Genomic DNA, 12,158 nt, shown 5'->3' with positions numbered 1-12,158 from the left:
GAATGAAAGAGAGCTTATTCCGGTGACGAGCCGTCGCTCTTCTCCCTCATCTCGACCATGGGCCCGCGGAGCCGCGAGCGTCGGGCTGGAGCAGTACAGAGCACTAATGACAGCAGCGCCCTCAGCAAGAGTTCCCTGGCCGCGCATGGGTACGTACTCGACCCCTTTGCCGCGCTGCTCGTTCCGGGGACTGCGCGGCGCGCGCCGCTCATCCACCGCGGCTACTACGTCCGCGCACGCGCCGTGGGGCATTGCGTACGCGCCTTCCTGGAACGGACGTGCGCGGCTCCGAGTGCTCTTCGACCCCAGATCTTGTCCCTGGGAGCGGGTTCAGATTCGCTGTATTTTCGCCTGAAATCTGCGGGCCATTTGGCCGGGGCTGCAGTCTGGGAAGTAGATTTTCCGGACGTGGCCCGGCGCAAGGCAGAGAAGATTCAAGATACGCCGGAGCTGTGCGCGTTAACTGGGCCTTTCCAGACCAGGGCGTCCGCGCTGTGCTTTGAGAGTGTGGACTACCGCCTCCTAGGGGTGGACCTGCGACAGCTCTCGCGTTTGGACCAGGCCCTGGCCGCCACTGGCCTTAACGCGGCCGCACCCACTCTGCTTCTAGCTGAGGCTGTGCTGACCTACCTTGAGCCGAAAGATGCCGCGGCCCTCATCGCCTGGGCAGCCCAGCGTTTTTCTGATGCCATTTTCGTGACCTACGAGCAGATGAGGCCGCATGACGCCTTTGGCCAGGTCATGCAGCAGCATTTTCGGCAGCTCAGTTCTCCCCTGCATGGCCTAGACCTCTTTCCCGACGTGGACGCCCAGAAGCACCGCTTCCTTCAGGCTGGCTGGACTGCCTGCTCTGCCGTGGACATGAATGAATTCTATCGCTGCTTTCTCCCCTCAGAAGAATGCCAGCGCGTGGAGAATCTTGAACCTTTTGATGAGTTTGAGGAGTGGCATTTGAAGTGCGCCCACTATTTCATTCTGGCCGCTTCTAGGGGAGACACTCTTTTTAAAACTCTGGTGTTTCCACCCTCAGAGATGTTTCCTCGAATAGATCCTGCTTCTCCATCAGGCGTCTTCCCTGCCAGTGTAGTCACTAGTGACAGCAAAGGCCCAAACCTTAAGAGATATGGGCATGCCTCTGTCCTTTTGAACCGAAACATTATTCTTAGTGCAGGAGGATTTGGAGAGCAGGAAGGGCGGCATTGCCGAGTGAGCAAGTTTCACTTGCTTTCAAGACATGGTGACTTCGAATGGAAAAGCAACCAAATATGCAGTTGTGAGACTGGAGCCCAGTGGGATGGGCGCCTTTATCACACCATGACGAGACTTTCAGATACTGAGGTTTTGGTTCTTGGAGGGAGACTGTCCCCAGTAACTCCAGCGTTGGGGATTCTCCAACTTGGTATCTCTAAGAGTAAGGATAATACGACTAAGGATCTAAATGTAACAATAACAAAGGCGGATCCAGAAGATTCCACGTTGTCATGTTGGCGGCATTCAACAACAGAAGTGTCCTATGACAATCAGAAATACTTGTTTGTGTATGGGGGTCGAAGTGTGGTAGAACCTGTACTAAGTGACTGGCATTTCCTACATACGGGGACAATGGCTTGGGTCAGTATCCCAGTAGTGGGGGAAGCACCTGAAGGTCGGCATTCACACAGTGCCTGCAGCTGGCAAGGGGGAGCCCTTATTGCTGGAGGTCTGGGTGCTTCTGAGGAGCCACTAAGTTCTGTACTCTTTCTAAAACCAATCTCTTGTGGATTCCTCTGGGAATCCATAATCATCCAGCCTCCCATTACACCAAGGTATTCCCACACAGCTCATGTGCTCAATGGGAAGCTTCTACTAGTTGGAGGGGTCTGGATTCATTCTTCCTCAGTTCCTGGAGTGACTATAATTGATTTGACTACAGGATTGAGCTCTGAGTATCAGATTGATACAACATGTGTGCCATGGCCATTAATGTTACACAATCATACCAGCATCCTCCTTCCTGAAGAGCAGCAGCTCCTGCTCCTTGGAGGTGGTGGGAACTGCTTTTCCTTTGGCACCTACTTAAACCCCCATACAGTGACATTAGGCCTTTCTTCCTTACGTGCTGGACAGTAGGACTGAACTTTTTATATATTGACGACCCACTTAGACAATAAAAGTTTGCACAAACAGGATTTGACTGCGTCTATAGACACTACCAATCCTTCCTTCCCCGTTTTTTCCTTCTCATTAGCACTACTATCCAGTGCAGAACGTGAAAGAGTTTGTTAAACACATACCAACATTCAGAGAGATGACACAAAAATAAAATACGAGTAGGCCTATCTGAAGAGATTGGCCATACAGTCCTAGAGTAGGAATTGGGGAGCCTTTGGATCCCTTTGTGTCTAGTTTATCGATTTTCCTCATCTAAGTTTATCCATTTATGGAGTTAGAGTGACTGTTAGCCTAAGTCAAGTGAAAAGTTTTCCACTCTAAGGCTTTGAAAAAGTTTAAAACAGATCCTTGGTGAGAATACAAAGTTGATAACTCTGGTTTCTCTTTGGAGTACAAAAAGCTTTTGCTTTTTTCTAAAGATTTCCATGGAGAAGAACAGTAATGAGGTTTAAACTAATTTTCGAGGCCTTGTTTTTATGAGACTCCCTTTAAAAAAGAAGAATACAAACTTGAATATAGCTGAAGAGACATGGTTTGACCTCATTCTTCATGTATGAAATCTGAAATGAACCCCATTACTTTATCAGATATGGATATTAATAAACCCTAGGAAACAAAGGGCTTAACAGCTTGGCATCTGGCAAGGCATCTGGCAAGGCTATGCGTGGGCCAGATACTAAATAACTGGGAGGAATACCATCAGAAGGCAGAAAGGCTTCTCTGTATTTCTTGTTTCTAAATTCACACCAAAGACTGCCTCCAACTTGCAGGAAGGATCAAAGCAGAATGTTGATGAAAATGAGTGTTCTCAGCTTGTAGTAGTTCTAGAATTCTAACCTGGATGACTTAAAAGTCCAGGTTATACCTTCCATTATGCTACTTATCAGATGGTGCCATCAACCTTTTTTTTTTTTTCATTAGTTTTGGTGAGGGGAGAGAAAAGGTGGTGGGGGCATGATTGTCAAGAGAATGTGGATGTGAGCCAGACCTACATTAGTAGTGTGTGGTGCCTCTTGAGTATTGCCCGGTGTGGTGCATTATGAGTAACTGGGCTTGTTCTCTTCAGAGGAATTACCTGTATTTTCTGTAAGTGATTACCAGATTAAGCATGCCCTCCACCTTTAACCCTATACATGCATCATACTCAGTTAAGGAATTATTCACTTCTCAAGCTGTACTCATTAGAACACTTAGAAGTTTTGTCAGCAGCATTTACTCTGTACCTCTGGAGCAGCACTCAGTATGGACTAGTGCTGGATCCCAGTTTCATAACTGGGATAATTAGAGATGTGGGCCAGATTGAGAACTGAAGTTGGACAATGATTTTCGCTTCTCCAACTGAGCTGAATATTTTTGTTATAAAATTCTGGTATGGAGCCTGGTGCAGTTATGAGAGTCAATGAAAGGTTTTATACCTCATTTAGTGATTGTACTTCTTTTTAGACCAGAAAAAATAGTTAAAGAAGGAAGACTTTCTCATTTTGAGTATCTACTCTGTCAGGGTCTCAAAAACAGTATATCATACCACTGAGGATATGTAAACAAAGTTAAGAACAACTCTTCTAGGATATGTTCTTCAAAAGCCAGTGCTGTCACTTCTTTGTGTGCTTTCTGGATTTTACCATCAACTATCCATTTTTTGTCTTTCTGCAAGTTTACTCCTCCTTAGTGGTATTAGGAAATTGACATATAACAATAATGTTCCAGTGCCCAAGGACTGTTTGGTCTTCTCTTTCTGTGATCTTAGACCTTGAAGTCCCGGTTTATTCTCTATGCGTTTGTAATCCCAAACCCAACACTGAACAGCCCATGCCTACTCTGGGACCCAACCTACATGATATCTTTTGGAAAATACTCTCATATGGCAGCCCCAAATGTAGCCAACTATTTCTTTTCCTTTGGGAGAGAAGCCTGTACTCTGGAGAATCTGGTGAACATGAGAACTAGTCACTAAGGTGAGTTCTTACTCATAGGGATCCAATAATGTCTAATGTGACATTAAAACTAAACTCAGTTTTTGAATGCAGTAATGAAGGGGATATAAAATAGCATTACACTGGCAAGGAGGGTCATAAGTCCTGGCTAATCATGTTTGGACTTGATGTTTAAGGAGAGAATGAAAATATGTCAAGCAAAAATTATGAAACTTTTAATCAGCTTCAGAGTAGATTGAGATTTCCTTGGATGTCAATAATTATGTAAACAAAAGATTTCTGTCTTTCCACAGTTTAAAGACTGTTCACTTATCTTTCTTGGTCAATGACATAAAGCATTTGGCTGGGAAGGGGCAATTCCTTGACTATGGAAGGAATTGGGTATGTCTAGTTCATTTCACTATCCCCAAAATACTTGATGCTTAATAAATACTTACTGGATGGAGGTTCAATTTGACACTCAAATAAATTAATATTGAATATTACTATTGTACATACCATGCACAAACAGATGTCAATATTCATTTAACTAGTGTGGGGGGAGCATTGAAGTTTTTAAAGACCTTCTATTTAAGAGTTTTTAAAATTCAACTGTTTCAACATGGGTAAATGTGGTAGGCTTCCTGGTGTTACTCCTAGCTTTATAGATTACACCCAAAACCTCTCTGATTGCAATTTCCAGCTGATCTTCATGCCTCTTTGCTCAGCAATGAACCATGATTACCCCATATCTTTTGCAAATGAAATGAGTTAACTTTGCCAAAAGGCTAATCTGAGGATGTAGGAACATGCAATTAAATGTGCTCATGAACACATACACACAGGATCTTACTAGGATGTGGTGATGCTTCACTGGGCATGACTTGGTGTGTAACTCTCAAAGTTTAATACAGAGAGAGGAAAAAACTTGCCCTCATATTTATGCAAAAAGTTATTTGCCACCTAAATGGCAGTCTAAAGCTAGAAAATAAATTGCAAATTTAGGATATGATACTACATTCTGATTTTCTCATTCCCTAGCCTTTGTCCACGTTTTTAGGCTTTTCATTCGAGCTTCTCAACATCTGATTCATATGTAGACTTACTATTTCAGAAAAATTTAGTAAAGCAGATCTTATGTATGGCTATATCAGCAACTTAAGCAGTACTTAAGAGGAAAAAACCAACTTTCCCATCTTTCCTTTCCTTCTAAAAACAACTGAAAAGGCAATCTAGACCTCAGTAAACGGAATTTATATTTGGACAACTGAATCCAGCCAACAATTTTTTTTTTTTTTTTTGAGAGGGAAGTGGGTGAGAGGGCAGAGTGAGAGGGAGAGAGTATCTTAAGCAAGCTCCATGCCCAGCATGGAGCCTGACGTGGGGCTCAATCTCACAACCCTGAGATAACGACCTGAGCTGAAATCAGAAGTTGGATGCTTAATCAGCTGAGCCACCCAGGGCCTCCAGAGAACAATTTTTATTTCCAAGGCATAACACATAGTAAATGTTCAATTAATGCACATGAAGAATGGATTTATGTTTGATTCAGGCTAAAATTAATAATAAATAGTGAGTTGTAATGTTAAAATCAGAGATTATCCCAGAAAATCAAAATATATTGTAAAGTCATAGTAATTAGTTTGGTATTGGTGCCAGAATAGACAAATAGATTGAAGAAACAAAGAATTCAAGAATATCTGTATATTCTTGTATACGGGTGCCTGGGTGGCTCAGTAGGTTAAGTGTCTGCCTTTGGCTCAGGTTATGATCCAGGGTCCTGGGCTCTCTGCTCAGTGGGGGGCCTGCTTCTTCTACTCCCTCTGCCTGCCACTCTGCCTGTTTGTACTCTCTTTCTCTGTGTCAAGTTAATAAATATAATCTTAAAAAAAAAAAAGAATAGGTTGTATAGTAAAGTGACATTCAGACCTGTGATGAATGGCTGGACTCTTAAGTATATGTACAGTTTGGTACTACTTGGCTAATCGTTTGTGAAAAGTGATGTCAGCTTCCTACTTCTCACAAAACACAATCATATTCCAGGTGGATTAAAGACCAGACTTAAAAAACAAAGCCAAACTAAATTATATGAGCATAAGAACAAGTATAAAAGAGTATATTTATAATCTTAGGTGTAGGAAAGGCCTACATACATATATACATACATATAAACCAATTTTTTAAAAAAATCTGATAACTATTCATGTAAAACTTCAGAGCAATAAGGAAAATACATTCTTCCCTCTCCACAGGGTCAGGTCATAGGAAAACTTGTTTTCCTTTTTTTTATTCAGTCCCTAGAATTAAGATGCATGTGACTCATTCCTCTGTTTCTCAGTACTAGTTTTTGAGATAGGTTAACAATGGAAAATTTGGATAATATAAAGTGAAGCTTTCAGTTGACCAAAGCAACTCATTCATTCATTGATCCATTCAGTAGTTAGTATTCTAAGTGGGATAGATCAGTGAACCAAATAATCCTTTGTGGAATTTGCAGCCTAGCAAGGGAAGACAAGAAGCTAAACAACAAAGATAATAAATACATATTATATTAGAAATGATAAGGACTGTGGAAATAAGAGAAGGTATAATAGGACAGGGGGGATCAGGAGTGCATGGGGATAGGGGTAACAGGTTACAATAACTAAAAAGGGTGGACAGGAGCACTCTATGGAGCCATGAAATTTGGGAAGGTAATAGAGTTAACTAAGAAGATTATTAAGGAACGAGTGTTTTGGGTAGGGGGAATAGCCAGAGCAAAGCTCCTTAAGAAATTCAGTGTAAGAACTTTAGCTTTGATCTGGGTGAAAAGGAGGGCTGTGTAGGGTATTGACTCACATTTTTTAAAAAGACTTATTTATTTGAGAGAGAGCATATGAAGGGAGGGGGGAGGGCAGAGGGGACAGGAGGTGCAGAGGGAGAGAATCTCAGGAAGATTCCCTGCCAAGCACAGAGACTAACATGGGGCTTGATTTCAGGACTCTGAAATCATGACCTGAGCAGAAATCAAGAATGAGACACCCAACTGACTGAGCCACCCAAGGGGCCCCTATTTGACTCACATTTTTAAAGGATCCCTTTGGACATCATAAGAGGATAGATTGTAGGAGGTCAAGAGTAAAAGCAGGGAGACCTGTAGTAAAGCTGTTGGAGTCATAAAGATGAAAGAAGATGGGGATTCAACTGGAGTGGTGAAAAATGGTGGGATTGGGGTATATTCTGAAGGAAGAGCTAACAAAATTACCTAATGGACTGGGTATGGAATATGATGAAAAGGGAGGAATGAAGAATGAGCTCTAAGACTTTAGTCCAAAGGAACTGGAAGATTGGAGTTGCCATCACCAAAAGGTGGTGCAAATTTGTGGGGGCAGTAGTGGGGGTAGATCGGGGTTCAGGTTGGATATATTAACTTTGCCATGTCAGTTAGACATCCAAATGGAGAGTCACTTACTCAAATATCTATTTTATAACCTTCCTCCTTATTCTCTACATTCACTCATTTTTTACTTTGCCTTCTGTAAATAAACAGACCAAACACAAGAATGGAACTGTCAAATAAAAATGACTGAATTGGAAACACAAATCCTAACTTGAAGAATAAGAGGGCCAAATCCTCTATGAGAGGGCCCATGCCTGGCTGCTCCTGGCTCTCAGAGCCCTTCTCAGAGCACTTTCATTCATATTCACTGTCTTGGTTTTTTCTGATTTTAACTTCTTTCTCTATTAATATTTGCTATGCATGCTGTGTAATTTTCCATTAGTAGATCTTTTCATAAAGCCAGAGTCTGACATTCCCTATGTCACAAGCCTCACCCCCTGCTATACCTCCTCCTCTTACTTGAGATCCCAGTTATGTGGAACTACACCTGAGTCTCCAAATACCTCCATTCTTTTGCTTACAGTGTTATCCCTATGAGACTCTTGATGCTTCTCTTCTTACCTTACTTTTAACCTGTGTATACAACTCCTGCTTAACTTTCAAAGCTTATCTTTTTTTTTTTTTAAGATTTATTTACTTAAGAGAGAGACAGAGAGCACAAGTGGGAGGCAGGGGCAGAGGGAGGAGGGAAAAATAGTCTGAGCCCAGGGCCAGATGTGGGGCTTGATCCTGTGACCCCGAGATCATGAACTGAGCCAAAACCAAGAGTGGGATGTTAAACCAATTGCATTACCCAAGCACCTCATGAAGCTTATCTTTGAAAAACATTCCATACCCTTCCCCTTTCAGGCTGGGATGGGTTACCCTTCTATATTACAATACACCTTGTAAATATCCTCCATATTGCACTTACCATACTGTCTTATAATCTGTTTTCTAGTCTGTCTTCTCACTGCAGATTTAACTCCTTGAGGGCAGGAATAATATCTTATTCATCTTATATTCCCAGCACCTGAAACTATAAACACTGAAACTGAACAAGGATCTCTCATTGTAGGTGTTTAACTTCTTGGAGCCAATCCTTTCTTATACCCTTTCAGTATAATAATCTTATGCCACTGGCTTCCTGTAGAAGAATAGAGAAACATCAATGAAGAATAATGACAAAACAACAACAACAACAAAAACAAAACCACAAACTCCTGTCATGCAAGCCTATGCCGTTGGTCATAAACTCAGAAAGAATCGTCCAGAACCTTTAGAATACAGCTGTGATTATACAAATCTGTTTTCAGGAACCCCATTCTTAGTCCTACTGCTTCCTCCATCTCCCACTCAGACATCTGGTGAGTAGTAATAAAGATAAGTCATCTGAGATATTGAATTTTTTGTATTATTTTGAGGAAGATCAGTCTATTAACCACATTCTAACTATTAAGAAGATCCACTCAGTAGTGACTTGAACCTGCAACTTACCCTCTAGCCCAATATATTTTGAAATTTTCAGTTTGGGTTAAGATTCACCAGTGGTCACTTTTGGTTTGAGCTAACCACCTAGACTCCTACTAGTGTCGATTCAGCTAGAACAGTACAACCTGTGGCTTCTGTACCCTGCTATGTGTTAGCCAACAATTCATTTTAAAACACTTACTGTCATTTATTGTATAAGACATATACGCTCATTATAGAAATATTTGAAAAGCAAAATATGCTACATTTAAACATTTTCTAAGACTTGCCAACCATGCTACAGTTGCATTGTTTCCCTTCTTACAAGTTCTGAATAAAAATCCTTTCACCACTATAAAGAAAGGTAACCTCGGGGGGATAAAATCAAGTTGTTCATTGTTTCTGAGCATGTCTTGTTCAGCTGGTATCTACATGACAATTTCTTAGCTGATGAATTCCTCTTTGATAAGTGATTGCCTTCTCTTTCCTGCATTGATAAGAGTAATGTCAAGTTCCTAAGATTACTAAGATTATGAAACTAAGATAGATATATATATATATATATATATATATATTTTTTTTTTTTTTTTTTTTTTTTTTTTAAAGAAAGCACTATGCCCAAGGTGGTACTTGATGTCAGGACCCTGAGATCAAGAGTTGCATGTTCTTCCAACGAGTCAGCCAGGTGTCCTATATGGTATTATTCATAGCATTTTCTTTCTTTCTTTCTTTCTTTCTTTCTTTTTTTAAGATTTTATTTATTTGATGGAGAGAGACAGTGGGAGAGGGAACACAAAGCAGGAGAAGTGGGAGAGGGAGAAGCAGGCTTCCTGCTGAGCAGAGAGCCCTATGTGGGGCTCAATCCCAGGACCCTGGGATCATATCCTGAGCTGAAGGCAGATGCTTAACGACTGAGCCACCCAGGTGCCCCAGCATTTTCTTTTTTTACAAGATGAGAAATATGGTCTGCAAAATCTGGAAAGACCTGCAAATAGCCTACAAGTGAAGAATCAAAGTTCTGCTACTCAGGATGGAAAGGAAGTAAAATATAAACCTGAGGAGGACAGCAAAACTGAATTAATGTTTGCTCATCCTAAAGAAGTAACTAGACAGAACAGTGTCAAAAGTTCACGCTGCATAACTAACCAATGGCAGTTGTGTAGTTTAGGCTCATGGAATTGGAATCAGACAGACTTGGGTTTGAATTCTGATTTCACTCCTTAATATCATGTGACCTTAGATAATTGTATATTAATGGAACTCACATAAGTTGATGAAAGAATTTTATAAGACAACGTAAATAGAGTGTTTTAGTGCAGTATGAGGTGTACACTAAGGACTCAATAAATGTTAGGCCAGGACATGGACTGGGCTGGACTAACATTTATGTTGGACATGACATTCATGTTAGACATGACAAAGTGGAGGGGGATAGTCTGTGACCTCCCCTGAGCAGTTTGTCTCCACTGTTTAACCAGTCAGTCCAATGTTTAATGATTATTTAATACTGTGCTAGGTCTTATGGGGTGACACATGGTCTCTTTTCCCTCAGGAGGCTTACAATAATTTTAAAAAGTAATGCACATGAAAAAATTGGATAACAGTTAGTATGGACAGCATAATGCTTAGAATCAGAATATCTTAGAGAAATCAGATAAAGAATTTAATTGAGAGAGATTTTGTAGCCACATAGATATTCTTGAAAAAAAAGGGGGGGAGGTAACTAGAGTGAGAAGGAATAGAGAAAGAATACCTCAAGGATAATGTGAGATAAATGCCTTGTGTGGAAAGGATGGATAGAGTATGGTTGAATAGAGGCAAGAAGTAAGTCTTTTCAGGTACACTTGAAATGTACAGTTGAGATAGCATGCCTTCCAACATATTATCCCTATTTGATGGTTCCTATTTTGTTCTTTAAGTCATTTAGACTTTAATACTAGGCCATGAAGCTAGAGTAAAAAATAAGAAAATAAGACACAAGGGAAGCACCTTCTAGATGGAAAGGAAGCTGAAAACTTTTTGGTCCTGGAAGGGAGAGAAAAGGAGAAGGATGACAAGACTTGATGTATGAGCTATCTTCCCACCCTCCCAACTCTACCTTGGGGTCAAAAGAGAGGGGAGGTAGAGTCAAGGATGGTAGAATCATCTAGACGGACTTAGGCAACTCCCAATGCAGGAAGTTTCTTCTCAGTTCTCAAGGCAAGGCCCGGGAAAATTGTAACCCTCTCAGCAAAACTCCATATTCAACATGGCACCAGAGCAATATGGGGCCATGGGTAGTTTAGAAATTGCTAAGGAGTATGAAGGTCTGAAGTAGCACCACCATTTCCCACAGCCAGTGTTTGGTATTTAATGAAAGCAGAAGCTCCTTTATGACCAGCACAACACAAACACACTGAAATATCCAGCAGACCAGCAGAGGCCTGGGGTCAGGCTAAGTGAAGCTGCTGGGGAAGGGACCACGAATTTCAGTGGAGGAAAGGAGGGGCCCAGCATGAGATCTGGAGAGCAAGGTGGGACCATAAGAACCTCAGCAAACCAACATAGACACAGACACAGGATATCCAAAATCAGAGGGGAGCCAAAGGTCTGTGCCCTTGCCCCTGTGAGGATGTGTTAGCTCCCCCTATACTCAGAAGCCACCTTTGAAAGAAATCAGGAAGAAGGAGGTCTTAAGAATGAAGAAATACCCCAAACAGGGAGTTTACACTTTGAAATGACTAAAACAACAGTTACCTGAGGTTACACAGTCAGGCAGTGGTGGAGCCCCATAGGCCCCAACAGAACCTATGCCCTCAGTTACTGCACTAACCTGGATAGATACTGAGCAGGGTGAATTCTTGAGGGCCTTGGAAGCTTCCCAGAGAAGCCGGATTGGAAGCCATAGGTACTGGTATTAGGAAGTGGATTCTGAGCTGGAGAGCTGTATGATATTTAAGGAAGACAAATCTGGCAGAGCTCTGCAGGACAGGGTGAAGAGAGGGATATCTGGAAGCAGAATAAAATATGATATCAATATCTGTAACCCAGGTCAAAATTATAAGAGCTTAAAATAGATCAGTTACAATAAAAATACCGAGGAAGGAACACATCCTGTACTATTTGCAATAATATTAAGACTAGTAACAGAACAAGTATGTACTATATGCTGGCACTGTGCTGAATACTATCTCATTTAATTATATCAGCAACTCCATAAAGAATTAACTATTACTTTCCCTATTTTTAAGATGAGAAAATGGAAGCAAAGTGAGATTAACAAGCTT

At 41.4% G+C, this 12,158-nt stretch overlaps 1 protein-coding gene and 1 non-coding gene across 2 annotated transcripts; both read left to right on the top strand.

Annotated features, from left to right (window-relative positions):
• The first annotated feature begins 31 nt into the window (after nucleotides 1-31).
• LCMT2 (leucine carboxyl methyltransferase 2) lies at nucleotides 32-2,168 on the top strand. Its single transcript, XM_032343478.1, has one exon. The coding sequence runs from the start codon at nucleotides 58-60 to the stop codon at nucleotides 2,107-2,109; it is 2,052 nt and encodes a 683-aa protein (XP_032199369.1). The 5' UTR covers nucleotides 32-57; the 3' UTR covers nucleotides 2,110-2,168.
• A 352-nt stretch (nucleotides 2,169-2,520) lies between these two features.
• LOC116592104 lies at nucleotides 2,521-2,634 on the top strand. Its single transcript, XR_004286297.1, has one exon. It is a non-coding gene; the product is annotated as a U5 spliceosomal RNA (small nuclear RNA).
• Nucleotides 2,635-12,158: the final 9,524 nt, after the last annotated feature.

Source organism: Mustela erminea, chromosome 5, assembly GCF_009829155.1.
Source record: "Mustela erminea isolate mMusErm1 chromosome 5, mMusErm1.Pri, whole genome shotgun sequence".
In the NCBI taxonomy this organism is placed as follows: Eukaryota; Metazoa; Chordata; class Mammalia; order Carnivora; family Mustelidae; genus Mustela; species Mustela erminea.
Note: the sequence above shows the minus strand (reverse complement) of the source record. Positions and strands in the feature narration are given on the sequence as shown.

Bases quoted from the DNA above. Each gene is read 5' to 3' on its own strand.
- LCMT2 (XM_032343478.1), top strand. From the start codon at position 58: ATGGGCCCGCGGAGCCGCGAGCGTCGGGCTGGAGCAGTACAGAGCACT.